The sequence below is a fragment of the Lotus japonicus genome, chromosome 4, assembly GCF_012489685.1.
Source record: "Lotus japonicus ecotype B-129 chromosome 4, LjGifu_v1.2".
Lineage (NCBI taxonomy): Eukaryota > Viridiplantae > Streptophyta > Magnoliopsida > Fabales > Fabaceae > Lotus > Lotus japonicus.
This window is the reverse complement of record NC_080044.1, coordinates 335,422-352,624: the sequence shown is the minus strand read 5'-3', so window position 1 is coordinate 352,624 and position 17,203 is coordinate 335,422. Positions and strand designations below refer to the sequence as shown.

The following is a 17,203-nucleotide window of genomic DNA, read 5'->3' as shown; positions in this document are numbered from 1 at the left end:
TTACATTCTTGTGTAGCCTTTTTGACTGAAGCAAGGAGTTTATTGAACCAGGGTTGGGAAGTTCTGGTGCAACATGTCCCAAGAGAGGAATAAACTTGCAAATGCTCTTGCATAGACGAGTCTTCGAGCAAGAAGAGATTTTTTACTTAAAATTCCCCTCCTTTTGAGATTCTTCAGTTAATGGGGTGTGACTAGTCTTCGTGTTTTTGTTTGTTGCTTTTTCAATTCTAATACACTAAAAAAATAGGTGCCCACTAGGGTGGACTATTAGTAATTTGGTCCACCGATGGACCAGGGATATTTGAGACTTTGCACTCGGGGCATTATAGACTTTTCCATTCTCCTCATTCTTCATCGGTTCCTCCCACTCTCCCCTCCTCCCACTTCAACCATCTCCAACAGCACCCACAAACACCATCTGCATCACCAATAAGAAAACATCAAGCAAACTTTAATTTCGATTTCTCCTTTTCTCTCTTTTTTTTCAATTTTGATTTCTCCTTGTTCTGCCCTAACCAAAGCAAGATGTTGCAGAGGAGTGGATCGAAGGGAAGTTGGGTGTGAATCGAAGGGAAGAGTGGCAGATCTGTTCTGATGGTGGTTGTACAGCTCTGATCTGGTTCTCAATGGTGAGGAGCAGCGGTGGAGAAATCTGGGTGATAGTGTATCTGGTTCTCTTCATCATCTTCTCCTTCGTGTGCGTTGTGGTCTCAGGAGAAACGATGGAAAAGATGCAGGTTGTGGTGGTTCTAGTTAGGGGTTTGGTGGTGATGGTGTGTTCGGCTGTGAACCAGATCCGTTTTGATGTTTTATGGGTTTCATAAAGCTTCAATTTTTTTCCCTGGGTTTGGATGCATTTGACAGAGCATGTTTCACGCATTTGATCGATATCATTTACATCTCAACCTAAGGTCTCAATAAAATTTTCAGCATCTATTTGCTGCTCAACATTCTGGTAATTAACACCTTAAATAGCGTAGGTCAATTTTGGTCTACAGGAATATTTTTCAGTTGTTTTGGAAGAGCTATGAATTTTGGAGTAAAAAAAGTTTGAAGCATTTGAAGGAATGAGGATGAGATTTTGTTTGCACGGGTTCTAGCTTTTACTTGATTCTGGATTTCTTAAAAAAATAGGCTTAAAAGCATTTGTTGCCCCTGATGTTTCAGGTTTGTGCAACTGACACCCCCATCTATTTTCGTCCATGTTTGTACCCTTGATGTTTTACAAATGTGCACCGTTTGCCCCTCCGTTATTCTGCCGTTTAAAAAGGGTGACGTGGCCGTTAAATGCCACGTCAGCATCTTACGTGGCGTGACACGTCATTAAAAGAAAATCAGAACTTGGAAAAAGGAGGTGGGAGGATTTGAACCCATGACCTTGAATTAGCAAAACACAGACTTTACCAGTTAAGCTACTCAATCAAATGTTGAAACTATGACCAACTTTTTATTTATAGCATACTTATTCATCAAAATGTAATGAACTTGAACCCAGATAATTCTCATCATTTTGTTCCCTTCATCTTCATCCATGAACTTCTTCTTTATCCTGATCCACATACAACATTCTCTCCTTCTCCTTCACTCAATAACCGAAAGCAACAACTCCATCATCCCAAAAACCTCTTTCTTCTCCTAATCTCCATTTTCATCTTCAAATCAGAGCCCAAACCCATGACCCATAACCAGAAAGAAAAGGAAGATCAAAGAAACCCTCATCCCTGCCAATCATCAACAAACCCAGATACTGAGCCGCGTGACCACCATATTCTTCGTCGGGTCATCTTCACGCTGCCGTGGAGTCTCCTCGATCTCGCCTTGTACTATTGCTCAATTTCTCTCCTCCTCCCCTTCAGGTCTCAATTTGGTCTCTCTCTCTCTCTCTCTCGTAAACCCACATGATGGTGGCGGGTTTGCAATGAACGGAGGGTGGAGGCTTCTGAGTTCTGACGATGGGGGTTTCAGTTGTTGGTTATGATAGTGGCTGGGGCGAAGGTTGGTGTGGCTCTGGATGGTTGGGTTTGTGCGTTGGAGGTTCTGGGTTCAATTTATTCAGGTGTTGGAGAATGGTTATGGTGATTGGGAATGGTTGTGGTGATTTCTGTTTTCTGATTTCTGAGATTTTGGGTTGTTGTTCTGGTAGTTTTGGTGGCTGTTGGTGATTATTTTGGCGAGGTTCTGGGCGATGGAAGAAGGTGGTTCAATTCGGTGGTGAAGGTTTTCAGGATGCAGGGGAGTTGTGGTTAAAGGATGAGAGGTTTTGTGATGATGAAGGATGAGGTTATGACATGGTACAGCTTTGTGATTTCCATAGATTAAAGGGAAGGAAACAATGTTGATTCTCGTAAACCCAACAAGGGTTTTGTTGTTCGAAATCGGAATCAGATGGGGGTACTCGGATTTTGGGGTGAGAAGCTTTATGGGGTAGTTTGCTGAATTGCTGTGTATAGGTTTAAAGGAGGGTAGATAATATAAATAATATTGTGTTGTTAGATATTACAATTATCTACCTAGTTCAGTTGGTTAAGTGTTGTTTTTGACACTTGCATGGCCTGGGTTCGAATCTTTCTTGCCCTTTTTTCTCAATTTTAAACGTAATTTCCACGTGGCAGGTAAAAAAAAAATTTAAAAAAAGCCACATCAGCCCCTTCCGTTAATTTTTTAACGTCAATGTGACGGAGGGGTACTTACTACACCTTTCAGTATCATTAATGGTACAAACATGGACGAAAATAGATGGGGGGTGTCAGTTGCAAAAACCTGAAACATCAGAGGCAACAAATGCTTTTAAGCCAAAAAAATATGATGGAAGTGGTGGTTCATGAAAGGTTGAAGCTCATGGATGGTGATTCAGTTCCAGTAAAGAGGGGAAGGGGTGGGGAAGAAGTGTCTGTTTACAATTTTACCCTTTTCTCATCTATCAAATCCTGACCATCTAATTAAAGAATATTCCAATATGCTAAAATCTAATGGTGATAAATCACGGTGCATCGGTGGACCAAAATATTATTGTTCCACCCTAGTGGGCACAAAAAAAAAAAAAAAACACTTTGAAAGGTAAAATAGAAAAACAAAAATAAAGAGCAATATTTTTTAAAGAGATAATAATATTAATTACACTACTCGCTTATAAAAAAAATTACACTTCTTAATGTGTGTGTGCGTGTTTTTTTTTTCTTTTTACCGGTTAAAAAAATTGGAGGGAGTATTATCTATACATAATTCAATGGGAGCCCTATTCCATGGAAACTTTTGCCATATGTCCTTCAAGAATCCAAGCTGAAATTTTGCCACATCAGATTCTACTCAATAGGAAACTATGATTTTTTATCATCTAAAGAAACAAATTAATTTATACATAATGCAAAGTGAGTCATATTACGGGGAAACTTTTGTGAGGTGTCCTTCGAGAATCTAAGCTAAAATCTTGCAACATCAAATCTCACTCAAGAGAACTTACCTCTACAGGAAACTCTCAACCTGAGCCATAAAAGCCAGCAAAATTTACAGCATCATAATAAATTAAGATGAACAAACAAAATAGGATTAATTTTTTTCATCTATGTAAAATTAACATTTTAATTCAAGTCTCTATTAATTAATTTTTGTTCTTGGCCCTTAATTCAATTGTTTTGGTTTGGCATTAATGAACCTCTACAGTGAATGGTTTGCACATTTTACATCCAACAAGGATAACACCTTCATAACCTAATCATCATTCTCAACTGGGCATAACCTACTCATCATTCTCAACTGAACCATCCTTGAGATGAAAATGTTTTTCTCTTTTCTGGAATTCGGTCAAACCTTTCCCACTTCCAGTCACACCAACCTTTCCTTGAGGATCATCAGGAGATTTAAAAATACTCTCCCGCTTTCTTCCCGAGAAGAAACCAATCTGTAAGCAAAGCCAATATATTTTACACATCAAAAAGTAACAATTTGAGCATATTAAAGAATTTAAATGTATAGAGAACGCAGATCGGTGAATTGTGAACTGGAAATGAAACATAACAGGAATTTCAAAGATCTGGCCTTCTACCCAGGGTTGATGTTACAAAAATCTTTTTCCTTGATGGTAAAAAAAATCTCAAACAATGAATTCTATTTCAATTTTCAAGTGACTTTAACTTACAAAGGGCTTTTAGACTGCGACAATATTTCTCTCCTAAGGTAAATTCAAGCTGGTTCTTGCACTCAAATTAATAAATTAATGAAATTTAAATTTTTAACATCTTCCGACACATTCACCTCAAGATAGTACAATAAAATGTAAATTCTTTACTTCACTATATGAGCTCACCTCCACTTCTATGTTTGGATGTTTAGCAATGAGGCTCTAGTTCACATCCATTATCCACTTTAAAATGAATATAAAATTAAAATTAAATAAGATTCTTACAAGAAAATAAAACAATACGCACCAAGGTACATGTGAGTAGATAATCTGTGAAACTTCTTAATGATAACATAAATGAGACGATGAAATATAGCAAAATTGAAAAAGGTACCTTCTTAGTCTTTCCTTTGGTTGATTGAAACTGCTGCCAAGCATTTTGTCGCTTATTTTGAGTGACTTCAAGTTGCTCAAATCTCATCTTTGACTTGAAGGCGTGTATTTTCTTACGTTTGGCAGCTTTCTGCAATCATTGAGTGAGCAAACTTGTCATCAATGGCATCCTAATTATCTGGCAGAAAAACTTCAGAAAACAGAATCAATTTAGGATGAAACTGACAATCATCATCGGTTACAGAAATACAGATCATTAAGTAACCCACAGAATGAGACTACCCCAAGGATATATAGATAGCAAATTCAAGCACTTCATGAATATAAAAAAATAACTACTCAAGTCAATGAATTCCAAAGGTAAAAAAACAAAGAATGAAAATTTGCTGCAACATCTCACCACATCCTCAGGGTCATCAGGCTCTATTCGAAGCTTAGCAGGTAGACTTCGAGACTGGAAATCAACAGATGCTGCTTGAGAAATTTTACGTTTGATAGCTTGCTTGGTAGCTTCAGCAACTCGCTCAGCTTCTAACAAAGCATCAACAATACCTTCTTGAACTAGCCTTATATTGGCAGGATCTACCTGTAATAAGCAACCACCATCAGTACATGAGAATTACCGAGAGATATAAAAAAAAAATTATTGGTCTCTTAATCAACAACCAAAAGTTAGGCTTAAGATTTTATGTTATGACTACTAGCCTATTAATTTATGGACAATGTTTTCTCAATACAATATATGAGCAGCACAGTGAAATTAATCATCTCCAGTACAAAATACTCTACTATTCCATTTTCCAATTACACAATGAACTACAGAGAATTTTCATCCACACATGATGGCACACAGTATACAATTGAAAGTTCTTTACTTGCATGTAACCTGAGATAAATTGATTCCGCTATGTCCTTTCTAAAAAACAAAGCACCAGAAAATACTTGAATAAACATGATAGCATACGATTAAAAGTAACATAATTTAGTGATTATTAATCATGTACAGAAAAGATAGAAGATGCAATGACACATTATTCGAATTATGTTATTTCAACAAAAATTTCTTGCTCAAAATCCCTTTCTTCATATGCTTGTGTGAGATAAAACTTAATTAATTGTATTATGGTACAATAACAAGTGGCGACTTCGCTCTGTATAAATGATAAATAATATATAACCAATGCATTATTTCAACAGCAGATTAAGGGGTGGTTGGTGATCAAACATAGCAAAAAATTCACAATTCTTCCCTCAAAATACCTTTTCTACGTTTCCAAGATTAGCAAGCAGATAATACAGCAAAGTTGTTTTATGGTAAAATAGCAAGTAGCAACAGAGGACTCCTTCGAGTTAAATGGTATATAACAAATAGTATAGATGAGCACTGTGCCAATCTTAAATTTAGATCCACCAAACAAGACATAGGACTTCCATTAGAACTTAATCCCTCCTCCTATCTATCCAACTACAGTACCACGCAAGTTACCTCAAAATCATGCAGTAAAGAAGAATTTAGAGGGAAATTTTTACGCAGATACAACATAATACATCACATGACAAGGATTATCATTGCGGGTGCTTTTGGGACTTTGGGTAAAGGTAAATTGCTTACTTAAACAATTATGTCATCAAGTATTTATAACACAACCCCTTATTCTTAATCTTTTATGATAATTGACAGAAAAAGATCTTATAGGTAAGTATAAGCGCTTATTCAAAAACTTATCTGAGAAGCTCAAAACAAACACTTGCTCAAGTCTTATGCTATAAGACAAGCCCAAATAAGTTCTTTCAAACAAACTCTGAGCACGCATCAAGTAGTTTTAGAAACCATACCTCTTCTCTATTACCCCAATTTTCATAGCGAACATAATAACCATTTGGTGTATGAGCCTCAATTGTTGCTTCATACCTGAACATTCATAATACAACTAATCAAACATGAATACATCGGTAAATGAAATGGAAAACAAAATACAAAGATAAGCAAATAGAAATATTTGCTTCACATACCACTCCCCATCATCACTCCAAACTGCTTGAATTTTGGAGCCAACCGGAAATTTCTGTTCATGATCATAGCTGCTATCTAACTCCTAAAAGTGGAATAACATAAGGAATTATTAATGATCACCAGAAAAACCATTGCAGTCAAATCAATAGAGATTATATTCAATTGTTTCATCCACAACTTCTGCCAGATTGTAATTTCATCGATCATCAAGGCAAGCACTTAAGTCAATTTTGAATAAGCAGTTCTATGGTGGTGCAAAATGCAGTATGCCAGGGATAAATATTAAAAACCAAAATAGGTCATACAAGTGCCTGCATCTGCAGGGTTCAATTATCTACTTAATAATAAAGTCAAATCAGAATGCCAAGTACGTACTCCTTTATTCTCCATAGGATTAGACAAACTTGGAGATGTATCAGCATTGGGAACAGCATTTGAACTTGACATTTCATTTTGCTTTGCAGTTGCAAGGAGCTCTTCCGTCAAAGCAATCACCTGTAACACATAATTTTAGACCACATTCCAGTTCAGTAAAACAAATATGTTTCCGAAATTTGTACATCATAAACCAAGAATGTCAAAATTCTAACTTAGACGATCAGTGTGAACATCTCATATCAGGTGAGAGGGAGAAAGCATGCTGGACATCACGATACAGAGCAACCTGCACAGAACCACCAAGATAGAAGTAATGTGCATTCTGATGAGTTTATCTAATCTTTTATTTTGGTACATAGATCTAACATTCATTCATTTTGCTTTTTTTGCCATGGTCCTCATGATCTGCAATTCGAATCATTAGACTAACGGCCGTCCAGATAAAATTCTACCCTCACCCACGTTTTCAACACTAAATAGAATAAATGAGCCACTAGAGTCGTCAAAGAACCAATTATCGCCTTTGGGTAAATGCCACATAAATGGTTTTATATTATATTTCTAAACATCCCCTCACGCAAAGCCCACATGAGGTTGAAGCGCTGGCAATGCACGACCCACCTACCATGTGCTGAAACTCAAGAGCACTTAGTGATAGAAGGTCTAATACCATGTGAAACAAACAAGCAGTTATCCCAAGCTTTTGGGTAAAGGTCACAAAAATGGTTTCATACTATATTTCTAACAGTTGAATTATTAAAATAAAATGTATACATGGTCTGTATGCTACGTAAGAATAAGAATGTGATGAGATGAATGAATAAGTAATCAATTGAGAATATTTTGATAGGAAAGGGGAAATTAAACTAAAGGAGTATAATCGAAAGAAGGAGAAATTTCACCTCCCTGAGCTCCCTTTCCATGTCGACATACTCTGAATTTGAAGGGTCGTCATTTAAAAGTTGTCTGACCTGAAGAAATTGATTATGAATATGAAATTGTGATCATGATTGAAGAAGAAGAAACCCTAATTACCTACCTGGTAGAGCTGGTCTTTGTAGGTGGATAGGTTAGAGGCGAGCTCTTCTATGCTAACTTCATCACTGCCTTGCCCTTGCATCTTTCTTCTTCTTCTTCGATAACCCTAAGTAACCTCTCTCTCTCTCTCTCTTCGACACACAGACACAGTTTTTGTTGAAAAAGATAGAAACAACAACAACACTTTGCGAGTCGCGACATTCCTTATATCATCTCTTGGGCCGGGCTTTATTTCAATCGGCCCAAATCTTCATCATTCCTAAATCTAAATGTGACTTATAACATAATGGGGGGGGGGGGGGGGCATGTAACATCAATGGAAATCAATTGGGTAAAAAGATTTGTAAATTAATCTACCAAAAACAAACTAAAGGGCTAAAAGCTACAAACAAAAGAAATTTGGTGAGCAACTTGGTCAATTTTCTGCATGCTTTCCATTTAAGATTTCTTGTAACATCTCCATCGTTGTTTCCTTATTCTAGTTTCTTCAATATTATTTTTATGGTTTCGTAATGCGACATAAGATTTAAGACACCCACAAGAAAGGGATACAGATGTCACTCAAACCACGATTTCTTATTTAACTATTAGTTGGTCTCACAATAATGCATAAATTTATAATTTTTATTTTCACCTGTTAGAAATCCTTAGTTAGAACCACACAACACCACAAAACCTTAGGCTTAAGGCAATGGGTGTGTGTGTTCTTTATTATATATGCACTTGTGCACTTGCTAATCTTGGCAATGTGGGACTTCTTTGAGTTACCACTTCATTATCTCTATTACTCCCCCTCAATTGGGACTCCATTTTTTTTTTTTTTTTTTTTGCCTGTGCCTTGCACTCCAGCGGGAACATCAGTGGTCGTCGGACTTGTGCTCCTTCGTCTGAGTCTGCCTTTCGACTTTCTTTGTCTGGGCTAGTACTCTAGCGGGAGCATCGGAGTTCCTTGGACTTGTGCTCCTTCGTCTGAGTCTGAGGCCTTGGCTTGCGCAAATGGGACTGCCATTTTTTGCTTTTTTTTTTTTTTTTTTTTTTTCTCGGATTTTTACTTTTTTTTTTTTTTTTTTTTTCGTTTTTTTTTTTTTTTTTTTTTTTTTGGAAGCGGAAGTCATGGCTTGGATCAGACCAGCTCTGATACCATGTTAGAAATCCTTAGTTAGAACCACACAACACCACAAAACCTTAGGCTTAAGGCAATGGGTGTGTGTGTTCTTTATTATATATGCACTTGTGCACTTGCTAATCTTGGCAATGTGGGACTTCTTTGAGTTACCACTTCATTATCTCTATTACCCTAAGCGTATATTAAAATTTAATATTAATTCAATACTCCAATTAAATATTAACTTTATTAATTATTAATATGTATAACAAAAAAACACAAAAGACAACTGGTCAAAAGGAGCCAAAATGGTAAAAAAACCTTGCTCCAGCCGGTCTATAAGGAGCCCTAACGTTAAGACAACCGGTTGAAATGGTCACCTTCTATAAAAATCTTCCTCTCACTCCTCTTCGCCCCTCTCTCACTCCCAGCCCCTTCTGGCGACATCGACCCTTCCTCTTCAAAGAAACCCTGAAACCCTTCCCTCTCCCTTCTTCACGAAATCTGGACGCGTCTCCGAGCTCCGCCTCTGCATGTCCTTCCCTCCCCTTTGTTCTTCTCATGGTTAGAGGGCTAAGAGCAGATAAGAGGTTCCCAAGCTAGATCGGAGTTTTTCATTGCCAGATCAGTGTCTTACACGACCAGATCAATGGTTCAAGCACTAGATTAGAGGTTCGAGCAACAAATCGGTGACATTCAAGAATAAAGGACCTCGCCGTCACCATCTTCCCCTCGTTGTCGTCTTCTCTTCATTTTTCCATCTTTTGTAAAAAAAAGTTCATCTTTTGTAAATCTTTTTGGAATATTTTGTTATTTTTTGGTTTGTAATAAATGGTTGATTTTAGTTCTCAACTTATGTTCATCTTCCTCTTCAGTTCTATTATCGTTCCCTCTTTTTTTTAGTTGATAAATGTGAGAGAAAGAGCAATATTTTAATTTAAGGAATCAAAAAGCAGAGTTCTTAGTGCAAGACATCGTTTCTTATTTTATAAGAAACTTGCCCTCAAACTCAGCTCTTTCCAAGGACAACAAAAAATAAGGAACATATCTTAGTATCTCCAGCTTGTTTAAGAAACCAGCGTTAGAGATGCTCTTTCACTTTATTATAGAGAACTATTTTCAAAAAATAAGGACAATTTGACAAGTGGCAAAATCCTATCAGGTAGAAGATTCTGGAAAACTAACTAGGCCTTAGATATAATTTAGGGGCCACTTGGGCCTAGTAACATGTAAAATTAATTCATCTTCATATCATATATATAATATATAATACAAGCTTCCTAGCCCATGTCACTGAGTTTGAAGAGTAACATGAACAAAAGGAACTTTGGGCAAAAAAAAAGAACGAAGGAACTTAAAAGCTAGCATGCATCTGAAGTATATAAGTTGATATTCTTGTATGAGTTTAATGGACATGCACTGACAGTGTAAAATAGTTTTACACAGACATCCAATTGAATTTTGCCAAATCAGAAAATATATTATTCTTTTAATTAAAATTAAAGTCAAATGTAATTATGTCTCCTATGTGGCATGCTTTGATTGGATGACTGTGTAAAACTATTTTACACTGTGTCAGTGCATATCCATTAAACTCTTGTATATACAAGACATTTTCAGATGTAGCAACTGTCAGCTTCAAATAAAAAAGTATGCAGAATTTTTCATAGCTTTATATTTACAATAGTACAAGAAAACTAAAGTCTAAAGATATGTAAATTTATTTAGAGTAACATTAAGTTGCTATGGAACATTGTGATCTTCAAAGTATTTAGAGCCCTGGCCGCATGGATTGTTTTCCTTGGTGTTAGATTCAGCTTGGGATTTGGTGGAACCGTGAGAATACCAATTGGACCAGAATAGATAGCTGAGAAAGTTGAGGAAGCTTAAGACTGCCATTAACCAATAGAAAAGATCAAGCCTATCTTGGTTGAGATTGTTGTGGTGGAGCCAACCACCATTTGAAGAACCATTTGAAGTGATCTTATTCACCAATGAAACCAAAATTGAACTCAAATAAAACCCAAATGAGTAGGAGCAATATGTGATGGCTGTCAAGAATGCCTGCATCCCTTTCATGGACTGTTTGTAGAAGAACTCAATGAGGCCAACAGCTGTAAACATCTCTGACAACCCAAAGATCAAGAATTGTGGGGTGATCCAAAAAATGGACAATGTTTTGTTATGGTTCAAGGCTTCATCCCTTCTCTTCTTCTCCAATAGAGCTGCAGAAACCATGGAAAAGGTAGCCAGAAAAAGGCCAAAGCCTATTCGTCTTAAAGGCGAGATTCCAGATTCATGGCCTGTTATTCTTCTGGCAAATGGTACGAAGAAGGTGTCGTAGAGAGGGACTACAATGATGAGCAAAATGTAAGGAATGGATTGTAGCGACGCAGGAGGAATGTGAAAGGACTTTGTGAGATGGGTGTCCATGGCACTCCCTTGTTGTACTGAGAATGTTTGGAGTTGTGCTAAGATTGTGTTGAAAACTATGGTGCAAGAAAAAATGGGAATAACTGATAGCAATATCTTCACTTGCTCAACTTGCCCAACACTGCACAACCTCCATGAGCTTTCCTTTGTGTTACTCCCAGCCTCTTCAACTCTGATACAAGCTTTGTCCAAGAACCTGAACATAGAGTTTCATCATCAGCTTTTTTAGATATGTATATGTTGGCAGAAATTTAATTAATCTATATAGACTATTCTAGATCATGAAGTTTATCAACAGACAGCTGTTTCTTTTGATCTAGGTGTTTGAAAAGACAAGCAGTAAAAATAACATAGTATATAAGTACCTAAACTTATCAGTATGAACCTGACCGACATTGTTTTGATCTCCATGAAGCATTTGGGGGTTAGATGGATAAATATGCTTTCTTTTAAAAAATGCAGCCACAAGAACCTGGTATGAGATCATGGCAACTTGATTGAATTAGTGTAAGAGTAATAGGAATACAAACCAGCATGCATATATCCATAAGACACACAAAATTAAAGTTGATACTTACATGTCTCAGCAAACACAAATTAACAATATTATTGTGCAACCCAAGAATAAACAATGATACATGTTTTGATGATTATCACAAAATCACAAATGTTGATGTGATCCACCTCATTTACACAACCCTATTTAGCAGATAAGTCTTATTTCAATGCAAAAGGAAAACTGAATAGAACCCTTAAGAAAGGTTGAGATGGAAGTAAGTTCACATATCACACAACTAGCTAGTATCTAAGGATTCTAAACAGACACTTATAAAAGTACGAATTTTTCTAGATAACTAGAAATGGATAATTGAACCGAGCTAGCAATGTGTTGTTCCACTAAAGAATGTATACAATAGAGTTTTATCTTGAGAGGGTAGGAAATTAATAGACAGATAGTTGAAGAATGGTACGTACTTGAGCAATAGGGGTTAAGATGCTGCCTTGTGGGGGCTTGTTCCTGTAATAAAAGGTTCCAGAAATCAAGCTTATCAGTCCCATTGCCATGACAGCTGCTGAGATCCCGAAGCCCACGTCCATTCCAGAATGAGTTTGAATCCAAACAAGAATAGTGAGGGCAACAAGTTCTCCCAAAGAGAATGCAAAGTAAGCAGCGTTGAAGTAAGTTGAGAGCTGGTTTAGCTGCTTGGGGTCTTCCTGATTGAACTGGTCTCCTCCGTGAGCAATCATGTTGGGCTTGACACAGCCACTCCCCAATGCCACCAAGTATATTGCCAAAAAGAATATCATGGCCTTGAAACCTTTTGCTTCTGTGCAGTGTTCTCCTCCATCATCAGTAATTAGCATATTGCACGGTGGTGGCTTCAACTGAGGGAGATGAGCTTGGACTGAGAGTAATATGAAACCCTGCAGTTAAATTAATTATTATTACAATCAATTCAAATTAAATGTCATTAATTAATAAATAAACAGAAGTAAGTAAGTAGTAGCTTACAGAGAGTTCAACAAAACCAAAGATAAGGATGGTCCAGAAGCTCCCAAGAAAAGAGTCAGAGAGATAGCCACCAAGGAGGGCAAGGAGAAAGATAGTGCCAACAAAGTTGGTGACAACGTTGGCAGATTGGGACAGAGAGAAGTGCATCTCATTGAAGACGTAAGTTATGAGGTTGTTTCCAACCGCAGCTATTGCCATTATTTCAAATGCTTGCAACCCTGCAGTGTAGTGCAGTGAAGCAAATTAAGAATAAAGAGACAGAGGAAGAGACAGAGTATAAGTGTAATTAATTAGAAGAACACGTCATAGACAGACACATAGAATAGAAAGAATGATACCAAGAAGAAAGGCAGCAGGTCTTATTCCACCATGTTTGTAAGGATGAGAGGGTCTGCCTCTCCAATCAAGAGTTTCAACGGCGGATGGGGTGGTGTTGCTGACTTCTGCTTTGTTAGGCATTGTTGTGAAATGATACAAGTTATTTTTTTGCCTTGTCTTACTTGATGGATGGATGGATCAACATAGTTAGCTCCTTGATTTATAGTGAAATGGAAAGTGGATGTATACCCGCAAAGCAATATGTGTGGTACTACCTCCACTGATCCACTCTGACTTCTAATGTCAAATGGAAATAACCACCCACTTTTGTAGCTACTTTAGACTCTCATAAAGTGGAGAACTTTAAAAAAAAAACAACGAAACATGTTTTATGAGGAGGGCTTTAGGTGTTTTTCACTGTATAGTTGTGCACCAATTATTAATGGAAAGGAAAAAAAGCATGAGCACCTCTTCACCTCCATCTATAGAACTTTAATGTGTGATAGAAAATAAAGTAAGATAAAATGGAAAAAAATGTGAAAATGAGATGGAAGAAAAACTGAAATGTGAACATTAGTGTTGATTGTGTAGAAATAATTATTCTCAAATTCACAGACACATAGAGAAATATAAGAATGAGAAGATAGAGAAACAATAATTTGATAAAAGAAATGGAATATATAAGTATCTCTTATTTTTAGACATAACATCCAAGGAATATACACATTTTTACTGTGATTAATGCCTCCTGAAGCAATTGACCTTGCATCAAGGCTTCTACAATATTCACCTAGTCTTCGCTGCACTGCGCTGGAAGCATTGACACATCCTTTCTTTGATGAGCTTCGTGAGCCAAATGCCCGACTGCCAAATGGCCGCCCATTGCCCCCACTTTTTGACTTTAAACAGGAATTAGCTGGAGCATCACCTGAGCTGGTAAATAGGCTCATCCCCGAGCACATTAGGCGGCAGGCTGGCATCGGCTTCTCTCATCCGGCCGGTACATAGATGTAAAGAGATGGAACATTAAGTCAACAAATTTAGTGATCAACCTGAAGCAATGAACGGGCTGTTTATGGTCACTAGAACATGGGGTGGTTCCGGTCTTATCTCCAGTTTTTCCTCCCCCTGTGAAGATGTATGTATACATGTGCTGGCTGCTCGGCATGACAAGGAAATTGGTGTGGTTGTCTAATATTTCTTTCTAGTTAAAGCATACTTATCCCTGCAAAAAAAAGTGTATGGCAGAAGTTTAAAACCTAGCCTATAACTTCATGCAAATTTTCCTTCAAAACTCTTCTTTTGAATTTTTCTGCAAAGGTTTCATACAAATTTTCTTGCAAATTTTTCTTCAATATTAGTAATGAAAATGCGTAAGAAAACGTGCAGGTAAAATTTGATAAAAACTATGCATGAAAAATTTGAAGCAAAATTCACACCATAACATAAGTCCGTCGTATGTCACTTCCTCCCTAGGTCCAAATATCAGGACAAATATAAAAAGGGAAATAGTAAAATACACTTAAAAGATATGTTAAAATGATACCCCATCATTCTTGTCTAAATGTACATTCCACCTCACCCCTTCTAAATTTTGTAGCAAAACATAAAATCGTAAAAAATCTTTGGATAATGAATAATAGAGTTAGAATTAATGACAACTTTAATAAGGGGGTAATTTAGTCGCAAAAGTCGTTACTAATTTAAATCCCTCTATTGTAGCGATAGATATTTTTCCATCTCCAAAATTCGTCACTAATACATGCAAAATTTAACAAGTATTTTAAATTATCAATGCATTTTAGAGATGAAAATATAATTTGTTGCTAGAATAGACAGATTTAAAATAGTGACATCTTATGCCACGGAAAACATTTCTTAGTAAAATTCATCACTAATTCTATCCCTATTGTCTCGTTTTGTGATGAATTCTAATATTTCGTCGTAAAAGTTGAAAAAGGGTGGAATGAAGTGTATATATATATCACTAGTGCTGGTACCCGTGCGTTGCACGGAAAGTATATGTTGTAATTTTTTAATAAATCAATAAGTAATTTTTGTATAAGCTAACCGTGTAAAGATATATGTAGAGCAAAATGATATAATGAATTGAAATGGTGTTGTTTACATCAAACATTTCCAAAAACTTCTTTAAACACCACATTTACAGTACTGGTCTGTTGTTTGCCCGCCTCATCAAGTATACAAAGTTTAAGACCTTTTCTTGAGTGTACTCTTGAGAGAGCTACATATAACTGACCATGAGTGAAGACGGGCCTCGGAAGGAAGAGCCCAACCTGAGATAATGTTTGTCCTTGACTTTTGTTTATGGTCATAGCAAAGCACACTGCAATTGGAAACTGTCTTCTTCTGAATTTAATTGGAAATTTGGAATCATAAGGGACCAAGTCCATTCTTAAAATGTGCACTTTGTCATTGACATTTGTTCCCGTTATAACAGTTGCACCAATAAAACGTTCACCAAGTTAATCCACAATTAACCTGGTTCCATTGCATAAGCCTGCTGCTTGGTCTATATTTCTCAAAAGCATGATTGGAGTACCAACTTTTAATAAAAGTTTGTGGTTAGTCATTCCTGAACTTTTAGTGTCATTCAAAAATTCTGTGGTAAACCACTCACCTTGAAATTTAGAATCATCATCAGATCGCAAGGCAGAGTCGGAGCTCAGATATTCATGTTCTGGTGCATCTATCATCCCAAGCATGTAAGTGTTTATTATTTCTACAGCCTCCAGTGTTGGGGCCAATATTGCTCTATCTTGAAAGAATTGAGGGTGTTTCATTTTGCCCGAAAGGTCAGGATATGTATATCTAATCAATTCCATTAATGGGTCGGGACTAATTTGGATGAGCAGATCTGGCGGGATTTGAACTTCATACTTTCCTGCGCCGGAATCAGGATGATCGTCATTTCCAATTTTAAGTATCCAATCTGCAAACTCTTTGATTTCTTTTGCTTCATCAGCCGTCTCAGCTGCGGTTAGCTGCATGTTCTTAGACAATTTCATAACTTTGCAATGCTTCCACAATGACGAAGAGTTTACAGTAGCTTCCACGATTTCCTGTCTGCTTCCTCTAGCTATTACAGGTAGTATTTGTCTAAAATCACCTCCAAGTATTACTACTTTTCCTCCAAAAGGCTTATGAGCGTTGTCTTCATTTTTTGACCTCATTAAATCTCGAAGTGTAACGTCTAGAGCTTCGAAACAAAACTTTTTCAACATTGGAGCTTCATCCCATATGATAAGGCTTGTTTCAAGTAGAAGCTTTGCTCGTAGACTTCCTTGCTTTATATTACATGTCGAGGTCTCTGTAGCATCTAATGGAATGCAGAACTTAGAATGAGCTGTTCTGCCTCCAGGCAAGATTAATGATGCTATGCCACTGGAAGCAATATTAAGAACAATTAGTCATCTGGATCTAAGTGACGCGGATAAAGTGTTCCAGACAAAAGTCTTTCCGGTTCCACCATAGCCATATAAAAAGTAGAATCCTCCTGAGTTTGACAACACAGATGTGACAACCCTCTCATATACTGACTTCTGCTCAGGTGTGAGCATACTAAGCAACTGTTCATATTGTATCCGTAATGCATCTTTGTCATAGCTTAGTTCATCGACAATAAATCTATTGTCAAATTGTAGGACTTCATCATATTCTGGAGTTGGTAATAATGGGAAATCACTTAATGACCTACCATTTCTTTGGAGCAACTTCTCAATTTCAATGATACATAAATTTTTCAAATCAGCATCTGCGATTCGTAGTCCTGCAGTCGAAAATAAAAATTAACCAATGATTTATCGCTATATCGAATATAACTAATGTTGTTCACATAGTATGCAAAATTATGTTGCACGACATTTGTGTTAA

At 36.8% G+C, this 17,203-nt stretch overlaps 2 protein-coding genes across 4 annotated transcripts; both read right to left on the bottom strand.

The window, feature by feature from the left end:
* Nucleotides 1-3,530: 3,530 nt before the first annotated feature.
* Nucleotides 3,531-8,132, bottom strand: LOC130711849 (uncharacterized). Of its 3 annotated transcripts, XM_057561613.1 has the most exons (8): nt 7,942-8,129; nt 7,805-7,873; nt 6,900-7,019; nt 6,524-6,606; nt 6,347-6,422; nt 4,911-5,096; nt 4,512-4,640; nt 3,531-3,898 (listed from the first exon to the last, which is right to left on the bottom strand). In XM_057561613.1, exons 1-8 carry the CDS (start codon nt 8,020-8,022, stop codon nt 3,737-3,739), a joined length of 906 nt encoding a protein of 301 aa, XP_057417596.1. In that variant the 5' UTR covers nt 8,023-8,129; the 3' UTR covers nt 3,531-3,736. The 3 variants fall into 3 exon arrangements, with proteins under 3 accessions (XP_057417596.1, XP_057417597.1, XP_057417598.1); XM_057561614.1 differs by lacking the exon at nt 3,531-3,898 and having other exon boundaries at nt 4,561-4,700; nt 7,942-8,132; XM_057561615.1 differs by lacking the exon at nt 3,531-3,898 and having other exon boundaries at nt 4,564-4,688; nt 7,942-8,132.
* Nucleotides 8,133-10,682: 2,550 nt separating this feature from the next.
* LOC130712092 (protein NRT1/ PTR FAMILY 4.3-like) lies at nt 10,683-13,582 on the bottom strand. Its single transcript, XM_057561924.1, has 5 exons — nt 13,330-13,582; nt 12,992-13,209; nt 12,454-12,903; nt 11,844-11,950; nt 10,683-11,674 (listed from the first exon to the last, which is right to left on the bottom strand). The coding sequence occupies exons 1-5, from the start codon at nt 13,448-13,450 to the stop codon at nt 10,789-10,791; spliced, it is 1,782 nt and encodes a 593-aa protein (XP_057417907.1). The 5' UTR covers nt 13,451-13,582; the 3' UTR covers nt 10,683-10,788.
* Nucleotides 13,583-17,203: the final 3,621 nt, after the last annotated feature.

Coding starts and splice junctions, on each gene's coding strand:
- LOC130711849 (XM_057561613.1), bottom strand. CDS start 8,022: ATGCAAGGGCAAGGCAGTGATGAAGTTAGCATAGAAGAGCTCGCCTCT. Junction 7,020..7,804: donor TGGAAAGGGAGCTCAGGGAG/GTGAAATTTCTC, acceptor TATGTGTTACAG/GTGATTGCTTTGACGGAAGA. Junction 6,607..6,899: donor ATCCTATGGAGAATAAAGGA/GTACGTACTTGG, acceptor TTCCACTTTTAG/GAGTTAGATAGCAGCTATGA.
- LOC130712092 (XM_057561924.1), bottom strand. CDS start 13,450: ATGCCTAACAAAGCAGAAGTCAGCAACACCACCCCATCCGCCGTTGAA. Junction 12,904..12,991: donor TTGGTTTTGTTGAACTCTCT/GTAAGCTACTAC, acceptor ATTTAACTGCAG/GGTTTCATATTACTCTCAGT. Junction 11,951..12,453: donor TCTTAACCCCTATTGCTCAA/GTACGTACCATT, acceptor ATCTCATACCAG/GTTCTTGTGGCTGCATTTTT.